A 24,171-nucleotide genomic window follows, 5' to 3' on the forward strand; every position below is an offset into this window, starting at 1 on the left:
TTTTAGAGGGGCAGGAAGCTCTTTAATGTTCTTATTCAAACCATGCATATGCAGGGGTAACACTTATTGATGACCTTTTTAACAAGATTCCTATGTGAGCTTCTTGAAAGCAAAAAAACGAAGGCGCAACATCACACATTCGCAGAAAAGGGTGAGTATTGATTGAGCTCAATTGTCTTAACTTACAATCATAGTTTAATGTCTTGATATCTATTAGCAATTTACTGGACTATTAAACAGTTTTCCTAAATGTCTAGGAGTGTAAACGAGTACAGTTGCTGAATGGAAATGATGCACTTCGTTCAATTTTACCATCCATCATTCAAGGAGACAAGATTTTGCCATCCTCTGTGTGTGTGTGTGTATATATATATATATATATATATATAGAGAGAGAGAGAGAGAGAGAGAGCATTTAACTCTCAGTGGAACCGATCAAAAAATGGCGCATAGTCAAACATGAACAATGATTATATGGTCCCAAATACAGAAGATAAAAAAAGGCCTTGGTGAAAGCTGCTATTTCTCAACTCCCTATACATCACGTCCATTTTCATACAAATGCCGCACCATCACCTTAAAAGACTGCATGCAGTAGGCAGGTTATATAGATCAGTGGGGCAAACACTTGAACAGGCTCAACTTCTATATGCAATTCGTGATCAGTGGCTCGTGGCTAAGGCTGTCACTAGAAGCCCGAGTATGAGAAAAGGTTGGGCACTAGCCTGCATAAAGAACACAATTTTTGCCCGTAAGCTTAGATTATAAAACTATGCTGATCTGAGCATCAAAAATCACGCACCTGATATTTGACATCATACTTGATTGGGTCCTTCAGGAAATACTGAAACTGTAGAAATAATGAGAGATTAGTTTGGTCTGTGGGATTTGTTCATTTAAACTGCAGATATCACATGCTTCAGGTTACTCGTGATACAGCGAAGTAAGCAGTGCCTTTTGCTTAACCAAAAATTTGGCATTAATAATGGTCATTTATAAACTAGATACTGAAATATGCTTTCCAGTGAAAATCATTGGCAGGAAGAAGTCGTTGTGATAGTCATAAACATCAAGACAGCTTTCATACATAACCAAATTCAAGACAAAGAAGAGCAAAATCTCTACCTGAAAAATCACTTGTGGAATAATCAAACCAAGTAGAGCCAGTGCATAATATGGTTTACCAGCCCCCAAAAGATAGCCTGCAATAATCAGAAGAGAAAACAAAAATAATATTACCATTATAATTGTTCTCATCATAGTGGTTATCATGTTGCTACTGCCATTATTGCAGTTTTCTTATCAAAACGTACATTAACAAGAACAAATTAACCAACACATTACTACCCCTGACAAATTTTATATTTTCATAAAAGTGTCGTGTATCACAGTGTCATCCATTGTATGATTAAAAATTCAAAAAGAAATGCAATCAACTTTCTTAGAAAAGGATCCCTTAAAAGCTATGTCACAGGGATTCGGCTAGCAGGGTGCCGCACCCGCGTCGACGCGACTCGACGCGGGAGCGGGTGTGGCACCGGGTGCGGTCAACCCGATCCTGGGTGCGTTGACCGCACCCAGGATCATTTAGGTCCATTTTCTTTTTTTGGATTTTTTTTTAAAAAATTGCCCTATGAAATGGGCTGCAGAATTTTTAAAAAAAAAAAATCTGCTGACAGCTGCTGCTGCTCCTGCCTTTTCAAAATCCTTTTTTTTCGTAAAGGATTTTCTCTCTCCATAATAAATGATAATGATGGTGGTAACCTTGCTCTCTCTCCATAATAAATGATAATGATGGTGGTAGCCTTGCTAATCCTTCTTTTTCGTAAAGGATTTTCTCTCTCCATAATAAATGATAATATGATGGTGGTAGCCTTGCTGGCTATTAGCATTCACTGTTCTCGTGACGAACTCTTCTCCTGACGAGATAGAAGCCAGAGTAACCAAGATTTGCTCTTAAGCATGAACTTGTTACAGATCGACGTGGCCTATGAAGACTAATAAACTTGTGAAATAAAATCTCACAAACCAGCAGCCAATGCCAGGGCTGCAAATGGATTGGATTTGTTTAGATCTCTGATCCAAATCTGACATATTATTCTTAGACATGGATTTCAAATAACATCATATTGGGGTTGTACTCAGATCTACATGACCTGGTGCGCTATCGTGCAGCTGTATATAAAATGAAATTTGAAAAAACCCGCGTCGGGGGAACCCCCGGACCCCCTTATATATATATATATTTATTTTATTTTTTTTACATTTTTGCCCCTGCCGCACCCCCGCACCCGGGTTTTTTGCAAGTGCCGAATCCCCGCACCCGCACCCGCGCCCGCACCCATGTGACATAGCTTAAAAGTATAACAGTAAAATTTCTCGAGTTTTATAAGTTCATGAAAAAACCCTTAGTGATATAAACTAGCACAGGACAGGACCACAAATTTTGTAAGATAATAAAGTTTGATGAACTTGATAGAGTCGATGGAGTTAACAACACTTATATCAAAGCATTAGCAATCAATTATGATCATGCATAACTTACTAAGGTTAGAACAATCAAAGATGTTTGCTAAAGAAACAAGATGAATCACCATGTTCTTGGAAGCTCTTCAGTCAACCATCGGTATCTGGTGTTGGTCAGTCCAATAATCATGACTATGATCAGTGGCATGGTGTTTTAGTCATGATTCTAGCTTATTAAACAAGGTGAATTCAGTTAAACTTAGTCCTAATGTCAGAAAATCAATAAGCTCTGTTTATCTTTGAGTTATTGAGTTCGCAAGTGTCATAAACTTTCTTTCCCTAAGCATAATAAAAGAGCTTCCCTATTAACTTATTCATTGTATGCATAGCAGCCTGCCCCCACAGCTCCCTTATCTAATTCCAAGTAATACTTCATTTTCATTGATGTAAACAATAAATTTATTCGGATATTTTTCTTGAAACTTAAATTTGATTTGTTTACTGCATCTTGTCACTTTAAAGCATATATCAAGAATCATTTTTTCAGATAATAGTGTTACGGTGTTTCACCAATAGGGTGGATGATTACTGCGAGGAATTGATCTGAAATGAAGCACTTCACCCATGGGCATCGTACAAAGGACCAAAATGACCCTCTTCTGAGATTGCTTTAGTACAATGGATAAGGAGGGTGCTGCTACATTGAGAGGAAATGCAATATGCTACAAGAAAAAGGCCCATTGCATAAAATCCTTGAACTTACTATAGCCACCATCTACGACCTTTATTCATTCTCTTCTCACCAGGAAAGTTGATCAAAGGAAAAGTAGCTTGCTTATATCCTAAACAGACGGAGGCTTATGTAGTGGGCGACCTTCCTTCGTACCATCATGCTTCCTTGGTCAAAGAGTCATTTATGAACTGATGGTGGTGTCGAGTATGGTTCCAATGTGCAGTATTTACTTAATAATGGAACTGAACACAAAATCTTGCCCACGTGTATTGGCAAAAAATAGGGTTGCTGAAAGGGAACACCACAACATTGTAGAAACAACATTATCTATCATGTGCACTTCAAGATCATGACCTGATATGAAGGCATTCACACTGTAATCTTTTCAATAGATCACCTTCAAAAATATTTGATGGAAGTATACCCTTCTATGCTATTTATATTGCAGAGTGTGTATTCTATGCTCATATTAACAAATCTCTCAAAGATAAATTACTTCCAAGAGACGAGGTAGGCATATTTGTCACATACTATGGCAACCGTAATGCTATAGGTGCTTCAGTCCTGCATTGTGCAAAACATAGATTTCAACGCATGATGGTCTTTTGTGACTTAACATATGATATGATAGCATAGAGAACAGTTACCAAGATGACCGTACTGTCTTAGATTTTCAGCAAAGTTCTTTTATTTGGAAAGAAGGCAAGAGGGTTGTAAACAGTTTATGCTAGAAGATGATGCTGTACTTGATATGCAAGGCACTCAAGAAGATAATTCTATGCCTTCTAAATCTGAGAGTAAATCTAAGTTGAATGATACTCCTACAGTTTACCATTGACAAGGACAATAACAACAAATAGTTATACAGGAAGTTGTTGAGCCAGCCGCGAGTAATACCAATCAACTTGAACAAGCTCCAACAATAGATTAACAACCAGCTTTAGAAGGGTAAGTACTTAAAAGATCAATTAGACCGACATTTGGTTGATTGATGCATAATGAAACCTTTTCTCCTAAGGTTCAGGATAGCATTGGCAATCACTTTCTTAATGTAGAACCAAATTTGTGTCAGCAAAAACATACAAATATTAGATGGATTAAAAGCATCAAAACAGAGATGTAAGCATTACTTCAATACCTGACTAACTATGTCACATGGGTGCGGGTGCGGGGATGCGGCACTTCCAAAAAACCCGGGTGCGGGGGTGCGGCAGGGGCAAAAATGTAAAAAAAAAATACATATATATATATATATATATAATTTTAAAGTTTTAACAGTTTAACATTTAACAGTTAACATTGTCATAATGTCATTCATCATGCATGCAGTATATCAACCTAAATATCAAATTATCAATCAAATAAGTAAAGCAATTACATAAATCAACCTAAATATCAATCAAATAAGCAAAGCATAAAAGAACTAAATTACATACCAAAGTATATCCTGATGAAGTAATGGATGTTAATAATTTTCTTCTTCATCATCAAATGCATCATTAGAAGGAATACTGGGCTCAGCTAAATCTATGTTTGTTATGTTGAAATCATGCTCTCCCTCAAAGTCACACTCTTCTGGGTTTACATCCCAAAATTTGGATGTTCCTTGTCTGCATTACAAACCCAATTTGAAAATGTTAAATACAATACAAGTATATTTAAATGAAAAACTAAGAAATAATCAAATAACTAAGAGAGCAAATTAGTACATGTATTCATTATTGGTTCGCGAAAGTAATCGAAGATTTGAATGAACATATACTAAATCCTTTGCACGCTTGCTGGTGAGTTTGTTTCTCTTCATGTTATGGATTTGAGAATATACGCTCCAATTTCTTTCACAGCAAGATGAACTAGCAGGCTGCGATAATAATTTTAATGCAAGACGTTGGAGAAGAGGTGTTTCTGATCCAAATGTTAACCACCATGTGATAGGATCTATATTATCTTTTTCTCTCGCAAATAATGTTGGTCCATATAATCTCGAAGATGAAAATTTTTCAAACTCTTGTGTAACTTGATGTAGAAGATATGCTTCTAGAAAAAGTCTTGTCATACACATATTTCTATGTCTTAATAGCTCTAGGTCTAAATTTGGAAGGACACGACCAATACCATCAGCCCGCCACTTATTTGCATAATATTTTGGATTAAGAGAATGTGTCATGCAATGCAAAGGAGTGTTGCACTTATCCCATCTTCTGACTAAAATTGAATGAATATGATTAAAAAAATATGAATCATCCAATGCAGGATTTTTTTCTTCATGCTTGAAAACTATAGTTTGTATTTTTTCAATCATATTATCCCACATTTCATAAACTCTGTGAAGCATGGGTTCATCCTTATCAACTTCAATTAGCATTTCCCAAATAGGTTGCGTAAATTGAAGAAAGTATATCACTCTGTCCCAAAACTCATCATCAAGAATAAATTTTTTAATTTCTTGAGTCTTGATATCATCATCATCATGATAGAATGATCAATTTTCATCAGTCACCATGTTAATCAAATCATTCTTCACTCTTTTAATCCTCTTCACCATCACAATGATGGACGCAAAACGTGTTTCAGCGACCTTCAACAATTTCAAGTCAGAATGCCTATTAAATATAACATTAGCACGATGGTGGTTAACAACAAAATTCCTAATGCTTTTGACATTTCTTTTTAAATCTTCAATCCATGAACATAAAACATATGCTTGTGAATTTTCTTCTTCTTTGGGGTTGCAGATGCTCTTTAGGACTAGATTTAAGTTGTGTGCTACACAGGGAGTCCAAAAAATATGAGGGTACTCAGTCTCCAAACTCAACGCTGCACTTTTACAAACTGGAGCATTGTCTGTAATGATTTGTACCACTTTCTGATCACCTATTTCTTTTATCACTTCTATAAACAATCCCTTCAAATACTCTGCATTTTTATATTCCCCAGATGCATCAACTGTTTTCAAGAATATTGGGTCACTAAGCGAACAAGCAATGAAATTGATTAATGGACGCCTTTGAATATCTGTCCATCCATCGAACACAATAGAAACTCCATTTTGCTCTCATGAATATTTTTTAATCTCCAGCAACCTCTCCACATTTGCCCTCTCTTCTGCAAGAAGTGTGGTTCGTATTTTTTCTGAACTTGGATGAAACGGAAAAGTGCAACTGGAGTGTTGTGCGATCATAGAATGCCATTGCGGTTGAAGGGAAAGTTTTATAGGACGACTATTAGGCCCGCTTTACTATATGGTACGGAATGTTGGGCTGCCAAGAGACATCATATTCAAAAAATGAGTGTAGCTGAGATGCGTATGCTTAGATGGATGCGTGGAAATACAATAAAAGATAAGATTCGGAACGAGGACATACGTAAGAAGGTAGGCGTTGCACCCATTGAAAATAAGATGAGAGAGAATCGTTTACGGTGGTTTGGACATATTCGACGAAGGCCTAATGATGCTCCAATTAGAAGGATGGAGAAATGGGAAAATATATTAGTTAAAAGAGGTCGGGGTAGGCCTAGGAAGACTTGGATGGAGATGATAGGAAAGGATATGAATGCTTTGAACCTCACCGAGGACATGGCATTGGATAGAAATGATTAGAGGAGAAGGATTTATGTGGAAGACCCAGAATAATTTTCTTTGTTGGTTCATATCGCCGACCCCAATTGTTTTGGGATGAAGGCGTAGTTGTTGTTGTTGTTGTTGTTGTTGTTGTTGTTGGAGGCACATAACCACTCAAATTACAATTTGCCAAGGATGTTACAAAATCCTTCCAATAAGGATTTCTAGCCGCATTAAATGGGAGTGAACCAGAATAAAAATACCTCCCAACTTTTCTATACAATTCTTCTCTTCCATATGTATTGAATGATGCTTGTATCGTTCCTCTACCTCCTACATTGACTTTTTTTTCAGCATCTTCTTGGTGGCTTGCAAATGGCACACTAACTGCACAAGAATCGGCCATTGTCTTTCTCTTCTCATATTCTTCTTGTATTTTCTTGTATTGTCCTCGCATTGCCTCATCAACTTTTCTGCAAGCTGAAATGTCATGTCTTGGTATCTTCAACAAATAAGCCTTCACTCTTGTGTAAGACCCAACAAAATCTCTTTCGCAGAGCTTGCATCGAAATCTCTTGTTTTCACAACCTCCTCCAGTTTTTGCAAGTTTATCTACATGTACCCATAGTGGCCCCACATCATCAATCTCACTGCAACTATCAGCAAAACTAGTAGCAAAACTCACATGTTGGGATGACGCAAGTTTTTTTCCTTTATCCATCATTTTTATCCTGAAAACGCAAAAAAAAAATACATTCAAAATTTTAAATCAATTATACAAAGTGACATTATCTTGATATAAAATCACCAAGGAGGGGGGATCTGCCCCTCCCCTGCCAAAAACAAGGAGGGACTCAGCCCCTCTCCTGCCAAAAATAGGGAGCAGGGACGGGGGCTCAACCTCTTCCCTGCCGAAAATAGTGAGGGGCTCAGCCCCTCCCCTGCAGACCCAACAAGAGAGCGAGAGGGGGGGCTTGGCCCCTCCCCTGCCAAAAACAGAGGGAGCAGGGGGGGCTCAGCCCCTCCCCTGTCGACCCAACAAGAGAGCGAGAGGGGGGCTCGGCCCCTCCCCTACCGAAAACAGAGGGAGCAGGGGGGGCTCAACCCCTCCCCTGCCGACCCAACACGAGAGCGAGAGGGGAGCCTCGGCCCCTCCCCTGCCGAAAACAAAGGGAGCAGGGGGGCTCGACCCCTCCACTGCCGACCCAACAAGAGAGCGAGAGGGGGGGGCTCAGCCCCTCCCCTGCAGACCCAACAAGAGAAAGAGAGGGTGCAGGGGGGCTCGGCCCCTCCCCTGCCGACACAAGCAGAGAGCGAGAGGGATGTACCTGCGACGAGGGAGAGGAGGAGCTTAGGAGGTGGCGTCGGGGCGTTGGGAGGAGAGGGCTCGAGCTGAGCTGCACGGGAGAGGAGTGATTTGGGCAAAAAAAAAATTGCCCTAATCACTCCTTTTCATCGGGTTTTTTTTTAACGCTCGAAATGTGGATAAAAACGACCCTGGGTGTGTTGACCACACCCAAGGTTGCGTTGACCGCACCCGGTGCCACACCCGCATCACGTCGCCTCGACGCAGGTGCGGCACTTGCTTTGCCGAGTCCCTGTTACTTAGCTGACTAAAGCATAAGAATGTAGAAGATAGCAAGTGGGTGTAAAAGATAAACTATAGAGCCAATAGGAGTAATGCAAAATTTAAGGAAAAACCTGCAGTAAAAGGATACACCCAAGAACATAGGCTTGATTATGATGAAAAAAGTTAGATTTGTTATCATAGTGAGGAAAATTCATGTGATTATTTCGTTTGAGTTTGCATGGACATCTTAAAGAAGTCAATATAGAATAGCTTCTAGGCTATGCCCAAGGAGACCCATTTACGAAATCCTTGCATTTGAGAATGCTACATATAGATTAAAGCAAGCCTCATGAGCCTCATTTGAGAGCTTTGACAAATGGTGAAGTCACAACCGTTCATTCAAAGAACATGGGATGACTTTCATAAGAATGTAGAAGATAGCAAGTGGCCTTGGTGGGGCCCACCCAAGGGCATCTCCTTATTTTTAGCCAGGCTAGAGAGGCATGAAACCCTCTTGAAGGATGCTTATGAAGGTACTAAGAATGGGAAAGTGGTAATAAGGAGTTGGGCTATTTCTGGAGATCAGGATTCCAGAAATAGCCTAGTCAACTTGAAGTTCAAGGAAGCTTAACCAAAATTAGAAGAATTTTAATATTTTATGAAACTTGTGAAATGGATTAATAAGGGCCTCATATGCCTATATGAAGGTCATGTATTTCTCTTTTCTAGCATGAATGAAAATTTGAAGCTCTCTCTCTCTCTCAATATCGCATTCTTCTCTCTTTTCATCTCTGGTTACTTGACCTCCTGTAGGTTGTCTGAAGCTTTGATCGGGTCTTTGGGTGCTGCCCAAGGTCCAGCTAAGTCTATGTGCCGCCAAAGCTCATAGTGCCAGTGTGATCCAGCCGTCCCTAACCTTCCCTGATGAAGTTGACCTCATCCAACGAGTTCAACCTTCTTGGGACGCTCCTCACTTGGTCCTTGTGGATTGAGTAGGCATGAATCTCCTTCCCTAGCAACCCAGTTAGGTTAACCTACAGTCTGTGTAAAACCCGTCAGACTTCAAAAAATCCCCTAATCAAGCCGTGAAGATTTTGACTCATGGTTGCCAATTGAGGAAGCGGGAAGCGATACGGGAAGCGAGAGCGAGAAGCGAGGCACTTTCAAAATTTTAGGAAGCGGGAAGCACTGGACCACTTAGGAGTGATTCGGAAATCGTCTCGGAAGCGACCTAGGAAGTGAACCGGAAGCGACCTAGGAAGCGAGGGGGAAGCGAAAAAAATAAAAATAAAAACTACAAAATACAAAAAAATAAAATAAATAAAAAAAATGGGGGAAGCGTGGGGGAAGTGCGGGGGAAGCGAGGGGGAAGCGTGATGGGAAGCGTGCTTCCAATAAAAGGGAAGTGTGCTTCCCATTTAAAAGTGGCGCTTCCCCACACGCTTCGGAAGCGCGACGTTTCGGGCTTCCCCTTTTACTTAGGTTCTTCCGGTAACTCTAGTTTGACCTTAATTTTTGGACCCAAGGTGCTCCAGTGTGTCTTTAGTCAACCCTCCAAATTTCAAAGCCAACTGACTCTCTAGTGCAGAGAATCAATTTTTACAATTCGGTCTGCCTGAACCCTAACCTATTTGCCCCTGTCCTGACCCGAATAATCCAGTCACTTCAAAATTTTGTAACTCCCTGTTCTTGTGTCCTATGGACTTGAAAATTGGACTGTACCTACCTTAAGGTGTCAAGAACCAACTCACCAAATTTTGGATTTTACTTCTCTGCCATTAGGGAGAACCGAATTTTCTCCCAGACTCTGTATGAACCCAGATACCCTGTATACCTGAGTTGACCCATTTTAGACTTGCCCCTTCTCGTGTCCAAACCCTCGGCCCATGCTCGCATCATAATTACAAGCAATAATATGAGTCACATATGATATGTGTGAAGAAGCTTTTATGGACTGATTTGAAATGAAGGACTTAGCAACTATGTGACTACTTTCCTGGCATTAAGAAAATTCATAAAGATATACTCAACATGATAGTCACTCAGCAGAGTATGTTCTTGATTCACTTAAGTGCACAGAAATGATCAATTGCAAGCCCATAGAATCTAGTAAACCTTGAAAGTATGTTACCAGAGAACAAAGGAGGTTTATCGCCTTGGCTAAAAATAATGGAAGCCTTATTATATTTAACATTCATCAGGTCTAATACAGTATATATTGTAAACCAAGTTTCTCAATTCATGCACTTCCAAGAACTACTCACCACGATACAATCAAGAGGATATCGTGTTATATAAAATGTATATAGAGGGTCTGTTTACAGGGGTGTCAATCTAGTTTTTCTCCAACAACTATCGTAGTGGCCCATTCAAAAGTTTATTTAAATAATTACTTAGTTTCACTTAGTAGAAAGCAATAAACAATAGCAGTTTGTAGCGCAGAGGCAGAATATTGTCTCATGGCATCAATGGCAGCAGTTATTACTTGGGTTATTCATCTATTTACATGTCTATATCAAAGTAGTACGATATCCTTATTAATTATGATAACTAAGACTATCTATTTATATAGATCTTCTACAACACAATAGAACCAAGCATATTGAGATACATAAGCACTTTACTCGTGCAGTTGTAACTTAGATTAGTCATCTATTACATGCCTATATCAAAGTACTGGGAAATCCTTATTAATTGAGATAACAAAAGCATTATATCTATCTCTATAAATCTTGTGCACAAAATAGAACCAAGCACATTGCAATAGATAAGCACTTTGCTGAATCCTCTCCTTTGATGTTCCCAAATCTTTTGCCCTTGGTCAGTCCCAATGAGGTCGAAAGAGATCAAGTCGCTTGAAACAATGTGAAGTGAGAGAAAAATAACACTGCAGGCAGAAGGGTTATTCTCTATAAATTACACCTATCAAGAATATTGAGATGGATAAGCACTTTGCTCATGGAAAAGTAAAGGATCGAGAAATTGAACCACATTTTATTAGGATTGAATTTCAGGTTGTAGATGTTATGAGCAAACCTCCTTCAAGATGACATGATATGATTAAAGAAAAGCTATCAGTGGTTGTCTGTTGATAGTGCAAGAGATAGTGATATAGTGGCAGTTTTGTAATTTTTTAAATTCGTATATTGTTGGATATCATTCTATATGGACTGGTATAAGTGGCAGTTTCCCCAATATGAGTTTGGTTTCTTATTCCTCCTCCTCCTTCCTTCACAAAGAATATTTTATGATTACTTCAGGTGAAGTGTCGACATTGACACAAACGTTTGCCATGTTTTAGCTGATATCCCTAATATCTAATTAACTCAATCTGTTCTGCCTTGTTAAGAACTAAATCCTGATAACACCTTTGGTGTTGACAAGAATTACTTGCAAGGTTGGAAATCTATGTTAGTGAAGCATTTTGCAAAAAAGTCAGGAAGTTTTGTTACTTTTTGCTACAAGACCATGAACGCTGCATTTGTCAACTATACATGTAATACACCTTTGATGTTTACAAGAATTACTGGTAAGGTCGGAAATATATGTTAGTGAAGCATTTCACAAAGAGTCAGGGAGACTTGTTACTTTTTGCTACATGACCATGAATGCTGCATTTGTCAACCACAGATGCAATCTATGAACAAATTAGGCTTTTTTGGTTCTTCCATCCTCGATTACTTTAAGAACATAGTTTTGTATGGGCCAAAAGCTGGAAATACACACAAGAATCACAAATAGGCAATGTCTAGTAAACTTCATGCATGAAATTATTTAAATTGAATATCATGACGCTTTATGGTGCAGGATACACTAGAAATGATGAAAGCAGATTATCTTAGAAAGCATGAAAGAGATCTCATACCAGCCACAGAAACCTGAGTTACGTCTATTGCACCGACGCATATCCATTTTGCAGCATCAACCCCAAATGCAACTGGCAGTGACTGTAACAGATAGCAGAAAGAGACAACATGACACAAGAAAGTTAGAAAGTTGCCTCAATCTATATGAACACACAAGTTTAATGACATGGAAACATAGAATATAAAAGCAAAATTGACATGGCAAACCTTCAATCCCAATGCTCTATCCCCCTCAATACTTTTGAAGTCATTTACTATGGCAATACCAAACTGTGTTTCAATAAGACCTAAATTAATGCTGATATCCACATAAAAAGAAGGGTTTGAGAAGATAGAAGAAAGAGAAACCAAGACATACTCCTGCAATGCTATACAAGATAGTCAACACGATTATGTCACTGGTAAGAGTCCCAAACAAAGCTTGGCTTGCCCACCTATACATAAAACAACAAACTATAATGTGTCAATTATCTAAAGAGAATAGTTTTACATGATAAAGAAGAAACTGTTATTATAAGACACGTCATGAGTGCAGCATTATGTTGTGCCACCCCACCAATTTGTAAAATTCATTTGCAGATAGAAAAATTATATTGCTGAAGACATACCATGGCAAACTGATGTAACTTGCACCAAGAGCAAAGTTACCAATCCAACCATTCTGTTTGAGCTGGAAAAAAAAAAGATCTATTACAACTGGACATATACAATGAGGCTCACCAGCATAGAATATGTGAGAAGTAATTAGTTGATTGTGTAGAAGTTTCTTAGGAGGAAGAACCGAACCTTTAGAGGTGGAGCGGAGTATATGTAAGAAAGTAGGGATCCACCCAGAGCAAGATAAAAAATTATTGGAAATGTATGGCCCGCCTATAATTAGAAAGTAATAAAGATAATGAGTGCATGCAATCTGATATTTGCCAACATATTGAATGAGCAAGGCTCTATACAGAACACATGACTCACCCACACATCCAATAATGCACCCAAGCCAAGGCCTCCTAGAAGCAGCAACCAGATCTGAGTTATGACCTGCAACAACACCCATAAACAAATAGAATCACCATCTAATTTATCTCATCCAAGTTCCATATAGACCAAGGCAGATAAAATTCACACAGGGAATCTTTGTGCAAACATAATCAATGGCAACACTACCAGTACTAAGAGATTGAATCAGGACACCTAGACAGACTTTTATTAAGACCTATGAGTTTGTTGGTCGTCTCAGAAGGCAATGGTATTTGACCATTATAGCATGTTGTTTGTGATTATATCAGTAGTTGTCCTTATGTACGTTACCACTAGCTTTTTAGTTTTTACTAACCATGCATATGGAAGCTAAACACTTGTATACTAAGGGGCACTTGAAACATGAGACAGAACACATGCAGGACACCAAACTAAGCATGTTGTTTTGTGATTATATCAGTAGCTATCCTTATGTACATTACCACTAGCTTTTTACTAACTACCTATGTCACAGGGACTCAGCAAACCGGGTGCCGCACCCGCGTCGATGTGACACGACGCAGGTGCGCATGTGGGTGCGGCATCCGGTGCCGTCAACCCAACCCTGGGTGCGGTCAACGTACCCAGGGTCATTTGTGTCTAATTTTTAGACCTTAAAAAAAAAATTAAGCCCGATGAAATATGCTGCTGAGGGAGGATTAGGGCAATTTTTTTTGCCCTAATCCTCCCTTCCTCTCCTCCTGAAGCCAACGTCGGACCCCGACGCCGACCGCTCCGCCTCTGCTCTCCTCCTCAGGTACGCTCTCTCCTCTCTGACTCCCTCTGTTCTCCTCTCTGACTCCCTCTGCTCTCCTCTTCGACCCCTCCCCTGCACAAAGAGGGCGCAGAGAGAGGGCTTGGCCCCTCCCCTGCACAAAGAGGGAGGACAGGGAGGGGGCTTGGCCCCTCCCCTGCCAACAGGGAGCGCAGGAAGGGGGCTCGACCCCGCCCCTGCACAAAGAGGGTGCAAGGAGGGGGCTCGGCCCTGAAAAGAAGAAGTCATTTGTATATGTCTGACCCGATCCATTTATATAATGGATCGGGTCCAGACCCAATAAGTGTAGAATGTATATTAACTCTTTTTAAAAGGGTATTTTTGTACCCTAGTTTTATACACTAATTGTATTAATAGAATGAGAGGGCAGTCACGATCGACTGACCCCCTTTTCTCTTGATATCTCTTTCTCTTTCTCCCTCTCTCTCTCTCTCTCTTCTCTCTCTGCAGATGACAGGACCATGCAGAGAATAACGAGCGTTATTTCTCACATGGTATCAGAGCTATCATCTGGGAACATAAGGCATCAGGTGCGTGAATCTGTGTGGTTGGCCTAAACGAGGCTGGTTGATCTCGGTCTGGATCTGCGTGGGCTGCATCGTTTCCTCTCCATCAACGTAAATCTGGGAACGAAAGGCATCAGCGTGAATCTGGAACGTAAGGCAGCGTGAATCTGGAACGTAAGGCACAGGTTCCCTCTTTTCTATTTCTAAAAAACTCGACTGAGGCATCAACGTGAATCAGGGAACGTAAGGCACAGGTGAGTGGATCTGTGTGGATCTAAAAGAGGCTGGTTGACGTCGGTTTCACGATAACAGGTTTCCTCTTTCCTATTTCTGAAACTCTTTCCTCTTTCCTATTTCTGAAACCCTTTTCCTTTTCCTTTGAGATTCTACCATCGTGATTTTGTTTTTTATTTCAGATTTCTGTGTTTTTCTTTTCTGTTAATCTGATTTTCTTTAGTTAATCCCTGCTGTTTTCTGTTTTCGTTGGCTCGAAAAGAAGTGTCTGCAAATCACTGTTGCTCTCTTTGTCGACATATGTCAGCCGAGTATTCTCCTTTTTGTTAATCTGATTTCCCTTTGTTAATCCTTGCTGTTTTCTGTTTTCGTTGGCTCTGAAAAGAAGTGTCTGCTGTTTGTTTATCCCTGCTGTTTTCTGTTTTCTGTTGCTCTCTCTGTTGACATCTGTCAGCCGAGTATTCTCACTGGTCGAGTGCTCAAAGCAGTGTTTTGTTTTGTTTTGTTTTATATACCTAAGTGTCAGTTCAATCAAATGGATTTTACTCATGGGAATTCATGCCTGTCCTCAAGTTTCCTCGGCCAACTAGTCTCTGAAAAACTGAATAACTGTAACTTCTTAACCTGGAAAAGACAGATCATCCCGTTTATAAAGAGTCAGGACCTCTCTGGCCATCTGGATGGATCGATTCCACCACCTCTAGAATTCCTTTCGCAAGAAAAAGCTGATGATAAAGGAGAACAATTTGTTGTTCTTCACAAGAATCCAGAATATGTTGCTTGGATGAAGAGGGATCAATCGTTAGTGGCGTATATTACCTCAACTCTTTCACAGGAGGTCCTTATTGCTCTTCCTGATGATTGTTCGGCAAAGGAACTGTGGGATATGTTAGTTCAAACATATTCACAAATCTCTAAGGCAAGAATTATGTTTCTTAAGCGAGAATTTCATATGCTGAAGAAAGATTCCATGTCTATTATGGAATATCTGAATAAAATGAAAGGCATCACAGATCAGTTGGCTGTTGTTGGGTGTCTTGTCAATGAAAAAGATAAAGTACAACAAACCTTGAGTGGATTGGGGCCAGATTATCATGTTATGACGACAACCTTACTATGTTTACCAGAACTTCCAAAGTTTGAAGATCTTCGTGCAAAACTGTTGCAATATGAGATGAATCTGAAAGGTTCCTCTGAAGCCTTTCATGGGAATTCCGGAACACAAGATGTGCTGGCTATGGGAATGAGTTATGGTTGAGGTAGAAGAAGTTCTTTTCGAGGAAAAGGAGGACAAGGGAGAAATAACTATGGAGGTCGTGGCATACTTCCAACACCCAATGTTCAGGGACAAAGACCCATTCCCACCTGTTTCCTATGCAACAAGAAAGGGCACATTAAAGCGAACTGTTGGTTTAATCCTCAAAACAAAGGGAAAGCTCCACAAGCAGAGGCTAGAAAGGATGGAGAAGTAAAAGAGTTGTTGTTGGCAGCCTTGGCAGGATTGAATATGAAACAAAATGACAAAGGAACTTGGTATGTCGACTCTGGAGCAGCTACTCATGTTACAGGTGATGTAGGTAAACTCTTGACTCTTACACCTTATGTTGGAAAGAATAGCATTGTCATAGGAGATGGATCACATCATGCCATCACACATACTGGAAATGCCATTATACACATGTCAAAGTCCTCTCTTAAACTTCCAAGTGTCATCCATGCTCCTAATATTCAAAAGAACATTGTTTCTGTCTCAAAGCTTGTTGATGATGCAAATGCTTCAGTTGAATTTACTCTCTCTTCTGTTTATGTCAAGGATCTTCGCACGAGGAGGACATTCGCTGAAGGAAAACGATGGGGCAACATGTACATCTTCCAAGAAGATCCTTCCTTCATTCATCCCAACTATTCATCCTTGAAGCCTCACCAAGTCTTTGATTCTGATTTTTTATTTAATGTTTCTGAAAGTAATAAGCCAAGACTTTGGCATAGTCGTCTTGGCCATTGTGGTTGCCATTTTATTGAAAAACTTGTCATGAATAATCTTATTCCTAAGTCCAGTCTGAGTTCAGAAGTCGTTGATACAAAATGTTCTAGCTGTCATCTATGTAAGAGTCATGTCTTACCTTTTGCTTCCATTAATAAAAGAGCTTCAAGGCCATTTGAGGTCATTTGTTCAGATGTCTGGGGTCCTGCTCCAATTACTTCTTTTTCTGGCAGTAAATACTATCTTATTTTCGTTGATAGTTATTCACGTTATACTTGGATATTCTTTATGAAGCACAAATCAGAAGTTTTTGGATTGTTCCAGAAATTCCACTCTTTCGTTCAAAATCATTTCTCTACCAACATTCTTCATTTCCAGTGTGATGGAGGAGGTGAATTCTCCTCGAGTGATTTTGTTAATTTTCTTCAACATAATGGGATAAAGAGAAGAGTGTCTTGCCCTCATACACCTCAACAAAATGGGATTGCTGAGAGGAAGCATCGACATATTGTTGAGACTGCAATGAGCATGATGCACGGGAGCAATCTCCCTACATCATTATGGACTGAGGCCTTACACTCCACAGTTCATGTGATAAATCGCTTGCCCATGAATATCTTAGAAAATAAGTCACCATACTTCTCTCTTTTTGGCATACAACCTGATTATCATGAATTACGTGTGTTTGGGTCTGTTTGTTATGTGCACATTGATAGCTCACTCAGGCACAAGTTCCAAGATAAAGCTTTGAAATGCAGGTTTATAGGATATGCCGAAGATTACAAAGGGTACAGGTGTTATGATCCCCTGAGTAAGCGTGTCAAAATATCAAGGAATGTTATTTTCGATGAAATGAACTTTGCTGATCAGGATAATAATTCAACTATGGTGGATACTGATAACTCAAGCTCCAGCATTGAAGTATACTACCCATGGTTAAATTCAGAACTCTTCTCCAATGGTACAGTAGAATGTCCAGAAAATTGCAGTCAGAATGAGCCACATGAGGATTCAGCCAATGAGACCCAAACGAAGGAAACTGTCACATGTGACTTGAAGCCAACAAGGTATAAGGGTATTATATACACTCGGCGAGAGAAAGAACCCTCATCCATTCCTTGTATGAACACGGATCCTTCTGGATCATCTGTTTCGCAGCAAATGGATATCAGAAGATCTTCACGGATTCGACATCCGCTTGACAGGTGGGTAAGTTATAAAAAAATTTCATTGGACTTTCAGCTATTCTTGACATCCATATGTAAAGAGGATGAGCCTCTTATGTTCTATCAAGCTGCGAGCTCTAGAAGATGGGTAGAAGCAATGAATGAAGAAATGGAGGCCTTACATGAATGTGGCACATGGGAGATTGTGCCTAGACCACTGAACAAAAATGTCGTTGGGTCAAAATGGGTGTACAAAATAAAATATAAACCAGATGGGAGCATCGAAAGGTACAAAGCTCGACTTATAGCCAAGGGATTCACACAAGAGGAAGGCCAAGACTTTGATGAAACCTTTAGTCCTGTAGTTAAGATGGGGACCATTCGTATTGTGTTGAGTCTAGCCATTAAACATGGATGGACATTGAGCCAGCTGGATGTAAAAAATGCCTTTCTACACGGGGATTTAAAAGAAGAGGTCTACATGGAACAACCCACTGGATATGCAGAACGAGACGCCAAAAAATATGTATGCAAATTAAAGAGAGCACTCTATGGTTTGAAACAAGCTTCTCGTTCCTAGTTCGACAGTTTTTCTCTAGAAATACAACGGCATGGCTTCTCTCGGTCTCTTTTGGATCACTCATTATTTATTCACAATGAACAAGGAGTCACTACTCTTCTGTTGATATATGTTGATGACATCATCATCACAGGGAACTGTAAAAGTCACATTGAGTAGGTGAAGAAGTTATTAAATCAGAGATTTAAGATGAAAGATTTGGGAGAGCTGCGATATTTTCTTGGGGTAGAAGTTGATAACAGAAATGATATCCTTATCCTTACTCAACACAAATATACGTTGGACATTCTTGGCAGAGCAGGCATGACAGATTGTAAGCCGTTAACCACTCCAAGTGTCATTCATCAGAAATTGAGGTCACAGGAAGGGGATATATATGAAGATCTCACTAAGTATTGCAGCTTAGTTGGCATGTTGCAATACCTGACCTTTACTAGACCTGACATAGTATATTCGGTTAATCAAGTATCCCAGTTTATGCATGAACCTCGTATGTCACATATGGAGGCAGTCAAACGTATACTTCGTTACCTGAAGGGTACAGTTGGTGATGGGTTGGTATACAAGAAAAGAGAATTAGATCCAGGCGGGGGCCATGAGATCGTCACTTATGCTGATGCTGATTGTGCAGGTGATCCAGATGAACGACGATCAATATCCGATTATTGCAGCTTCATTGGGCCAAACTTGGTATCCTGGAGCAGTAGAAAACAAAAGGCTGTTGCTAGATCAAGCACCGAGGCTGAATACAGATCGATGGCCACTGCCACGGCCGAGGGCACATGGATTAGACATCTCCTGACATAAATGGGAGAACCGATTGCTCGGTCACTGTTGTTGTGTGACAATCAAAGTGCCATCAACATGTCATTCAATCCCATCCACCATAGTCGAGCAAAGCACATTGAAATAGATCAACATTTTATTAGGAAAAAGGTTGAAGACAAGGAAATTGAGCCTATGTATGTGCCAACTGAAGAACAGGTTGCTGACATCCTCACTAAAGGCTTGACAAAGGATAGATTTTGGTTTCTGAAGAACAAGTTGTTCATGGTCCAACACCATGCACAACTTGAGGGAGGGTGAAAAGAAGAAGTCATTTGTATATGTCTGACCCGATCCATTTATATAATGGATCGGGTCCAGACCCAATAAGTGTAGAATGTATATTAACTCTTTTTAAAAGGGTATTTTTGTACCCTAGTTTTATACACTAATTGTATTAATAGAATGAGAGGGCAGTCACGATCGACTGACCCCCTTTTCTCTTGATATCTCTTTCTCTTTCTCCCTCCCTCTCTCTCTCTCTCTTCTCTCTCTGCAGATGACAGGACCATGCAGAGAATAACGAGCGTTATTTCTCACAGGCCCCTCTCCTGCCAATGACGATATTGAAGAGCTTGATTAAAACAAGTGGGTTTATTTTGGTTTGTGAGTTGGGACATAAACAAATGAAAATCAAAGGAAAAAGTCTCATAACTTACCCATCGCTGAATAGGATGTCTGATGTGTGACGGCCTTGGAACCGGATCACTAGAGACGACTTCCACATCCCTTGACCCTGTATTTTTGTCCCTTCTAGTGTAAATCTGACCAGAGAAGCGCTCAACTGGAGGTGGCTCAAATAAGGATGGCTCAACATGCATCTGTGAGTCTCCTGACTCCCTACCCAAATTGAAGGAAGAACAAGTCGCCTGACGTGTCTCCCATGTATTGGCAAATAGATTCGCGCTCATCCATGGATCATATACTTCTATTTCTCGACATGGCAACTGTTCGAAGTCATTGATCTGAAAATTCTGTTCATCAAAAACAACATTCCTGGATGTCCTAATACGTTTTGTATTAGAGTCATAGCATCGATAGCCTTTGTATTCATCCACATATCCAACAAATATGCACTTAACGGCCTTGCCCTGAAACTTATTCCGCATGGAGAAATCAATATGCACATAGCATACACAACCAAAAACACGTATCTCATCATAGGAAGGATGTTTTCCAAATAAAGTATAATACGGAGATTTTCGATCCAGAAGCGCCATAGGGAGACGGTTTATGATATGAATAGATGTGTGAAAGGCTTCTGTCCAAAGACTAATGGGCACCTTGATGTCATGTAGCATACTCATCGCACTTTCAACAATATACCGGTGTTTTCTCTCTGCAACCACATTTTGTTGAGGAGTATGAGGGCAAGAAACCTGTCGACTTATTCCTTTATCTTGAATAAAAGCAATAAACTCGTTGGATGAATACTCTCCTCCACCATCACATTATAAATGCACAATATCACTGGAAAACTTTGTTTTGACCATTGAATGAAATTCTCGAAATACTTGGCAGACTTCATGTTTATGTTTCATGAAATATATCCAAGTATAACGGGAATAAGAATCAACAAATATAATATAGTAACGACTGCTAGAGAGAGAAGGAATAGGGGCGGGTCCCCAAACATCAGAACAAATAATCTCAAATGGCTTTGAAGCTCTTTTATTAATATTGTGAAAGGGAAGAACATGACTTTTGCAGAGTTCACAAGATGAACATTTTTTATTCTCTGAAAAGGAACATAAACTAGACTTTGGAAGAAGACCATTAGATACGAGATTTTCAATGAAACCTCGACTACAATGTCCCAAACCTGGCTTATTACAATAAAATGAATCAAAAACTTTCAATGGACTGAAGGACAAAGACTCTGAAGACGAAGAGACTGAAGAATGCTTAGACGGCTCCAACTGGAGAACTGGGACTGAGGGAATCTCTTTGAAGACGTACATGTTTCCTTGTCGCTCCCCCTCAGCGAACGTCTTCTTCGTTTGTAGATCCTTAACATAAATAGAGGAGGGAGTAAATTCGATTGAAGAATTCAAATCGTCAACAAGTTTAGCCACGGAGACTATGTTCTTTTTAATATTAGGAGCAAGAAGGACATTAGACAAGTGAAGTGAGGATTTCGACATAGGAATATGTGCACTGCCAGTATGACTAATGGAGTGAGAAGTTTCATCTCCCGTAACTACACTACCTCTTTCAAGATAAGGCAATAAGTGAGATAACTTACCCGCATTACCCGTGACATGAGTGGCAGCACCAGAGTCAACATATCATTCTCCTTATTCATTTTGCTTGATCGTCATCTCTGACAATGCTGATAGTAAAAGTTGTTGCACATCTGCAGATGGTGCTTTCGTGTCCACAACGGTGCCTGACTTATTCTCAATTTTATTTGTTTTTCCTCTGTTCTGCAGATTAAACCAACAATCAGCTTTCACATGTCCTCTTTTGTTACATAGGAAGCAAATGGGCACTCTCCTCTGATTCCCTGCATTAAAAACACCCAAAGTATTAGGTGTAGGCAAGATACCACGACCTCCTTGCCCAAAACGTCCTCAACCTCCTTGATGTCCTCTATTTCCTCGTCCAAGACCTACAGAAGTGTCCATAGCCAAACTGAGTGAGAACGAGTTGATTCATTTCCTTCTGCTCGTTGTCTCATACTCATCTCATGTTAAAGAAGCTTCGCCTAAAGGTCATCAAAGTTGGGCAAGCAGGGAAGACAGGACAATGTTGTAGTAAACATGTCAAAATCAGGACCCAATCCATTAAGAAGTTGTTGTACTTTATCTTTTTCTGAAATAGCACTTCCAATAATGGCCAATTGGTCAGTAATACTCTTCATGCGGCCTATGTATTCCATAACTGTCATTGAGCCTTTTCTCAAATTTTGAAACTCATTTTTTAAATACATAAGTCGAGCTTCTGATATCTGAGAGTATGTCTGAGACAGCTTACTCTATAGATCTGCCGCAGTGCAATCATCTGAAAGAGTAGCCAACACTTCTTGAGAGATTGTTGACGTGATATAAGCAACAAAAGACTGATCCCTCTTTCTCCAGGCTGTATAATCTGGATTTTTAACAGACTTAATAATTGTGTCACCCTGCTCATCCTTGGTTTCCTGCAAAATAAGTTGTGGTGGCACAAAAATAGAACCATCCAAATGCTCATCAAGATGTTGACTCCGTATGAACGAAAGTATCTGTCTCTTCCATGTCAAGAAATTATTATGTGTAAGTTTTTCTGTAACAAGCTGATTTAAAAAGTTTGCAGAGGGGCTAGAAAAAGTCGAGTAAGAATCCATATCAATGGAGCAAGGAGAAAGCAAGGAGTAAACAAATTTAAAAAGTTTAAGAAAGACACCAAATTATGACACATAAAATAAAGAAAGAAGAAGGTAGATTCACGACCTGATTCACTACAAAAATCAGAATAAAATCTGTGACACAGAGAATAGCATACTCAAGATATTCAAGATTGTAAGGAAGAAACCAGATTTGCGTCACAGGAAATAAAGAAAGATGAAGACAAATTCACGGCAGGAAAAAAAAAAGGAATAATAAATGAAGAAGAAGAATAGTAAGAAGGATTAAGGCAGACAAAAGAGAGAACTACCTGTTCAGGGTCATGATACCACATGGTGGATAGGAACACGAACCTGCTGTCTAGATTCGCAAAATCAGATTTTAGATGCAAGAAAGAACGACATAGATAAAAGATTTTTGATGCAGAAAAAAAAAATGACCCAATACAAGAAAGAACGACACAGCAGATTTTAGATGCAAGAAAGAACGACACAGATAAAAGATTTTAGATGCAGGAAAAGAAGACCCAATATAAGAAAGAACGACACAGGAACCAGACTGTAGATGCACGTCTGATCACGCCCAGTCACGAATCTGCTCTGATACCATGTTAAATGGGCTGAGGGGCTGCTGCCGTAATTGATATCCTGCACGAAAAACAAAAAAAAGGGAGAGGGAGACGAGAAGAGACAGAGAGAGAGAGAGAGAGAGAGAGAGTTGCACAAAGGCTAGGGCTGCTCTGAATATTTCAACGCACAGCCACCGAGCCCTAAACATTACATATAAACAAATTACAATGGCTATATTACATAAATGTCATTAATGAAAACCCTACACACGTTAACACGTTAACAGCGTCGTGCGTATGGATCTGGATCCAGACCCATACGCATGTTCTATTTTAACAGGTGACACCCCTCTAGGGTTTCCCATATGGGTCTGAAAATAGAATTTTCCCATGTGGGACTCTATCTCCAACCCTTCTTTCCTTATTTCTTTATGTTGACTTTTTTTCTACTTACCACTTCTTTTAATACTTATTCTATTTTTTTGTTTACTCAACCAAATTGGGCTCTTCTAGAGACCCTAATTATTTAGTAACTACCACATCTAAATAATTTTCAAAATTAATTCATTTTTAATAATTAATTATTTATTAATTAATAAATGTCCAGAAGGTTCCAGAGGGTGCCTTACCCCTCTGGGAGTCTTTTTAACTTTATTTTTTCTTAAATTAAAGTTGTATATTGAATTTAGAGCTTTAATTTTCTTGGACCTGGATATTAGATCTGGATCCGAATCCAAGATCCAAATCTATATCCAGTATCCATATAGATCTTGAATTGGATCAAATCCTAATTAATATGGGTTTTGGACTGAGTCCAGATCCATATTAACTTGGATCATACGGATCTGATCTGTCCCGATCCAATCCAGACCCGGTGTCATCAGAGGCGGGCCTTTTTTGAAAAAATACGATTTTTTGGTCAATTGTTGCCCGAATTCAAGAAAATAAAATATTGTTGAATTCAGAATTTTGAGGTGCATCTAATGATGTATAACTTGA

At 39.5% G+C, this 24,171-nt stretch overlaps 1 protein-coding gene across 2 annotated transcripts in view; it reads right to left on the reverse strand.

The window, feature by feature from the left end:
• Window positions 1-409: 409 nt before the first annotated feature.
• Window positions 410-24,171, reverse strand: part of LOC149820875 (chlorophyll synthase, chloroplastic-like) — a 78,225-nt gene continuing 54,463 nt past the window's right edge. For both annotated transcript variants that reach the window (XM_089983784.1, XM_089983785.1), the window contains 9 exons: window positions 13,164-13,229; window positions 12,984-13,067; window positions 12,806-12,867; window positions 12,556-12,631; window positions 12,405-12,467; window positions 12,197-12,278; window positions 1,126-1,202; window positions 803-850; window positions 410-725 (listed from right to left, as the gene is read on the reverse strand). In XM_089983784.1, the coding sequence (XP_089839910.1) occupies window positions 663-725; window positions 803-850; window positions 1,126-1,202; window positions 12,197-12,278; window positions 12,405-12,467; window positions 12,556-12,631; window positions 12,806-12,867; window positions 12,984-13,067; window positions 13,164-13,229 (621 nt within the window). In that variant the 3' untranslated portion in view covers window positions 410-662. The remainder of the gene's footprint in view (window positions 726-802; window positions 851-1,125; window positions 1,203-12,196; window positions 12,279-12,404; window positions 12,468-12,555; window positions 12,632-12,805; window positions 12,868-12,983; window positions 13,068-13,163; window positions 13,230-24,171) is intronic.

Source organism: Nuphar pumila, chromosome 12 (genome assembly GCF_984573655.1).
Source record: "Nuphar pumila chromosome 12, dmNupPumi1.hap1.1, whole genome shotgun sequence".
Lineage (NCBI taxonomy): Eukaryota > Viridiplantae > Streptophyta > Magnoliopsida > Nymphaeales > Nymphaeaceae > Nuphar > Nuphar pumila.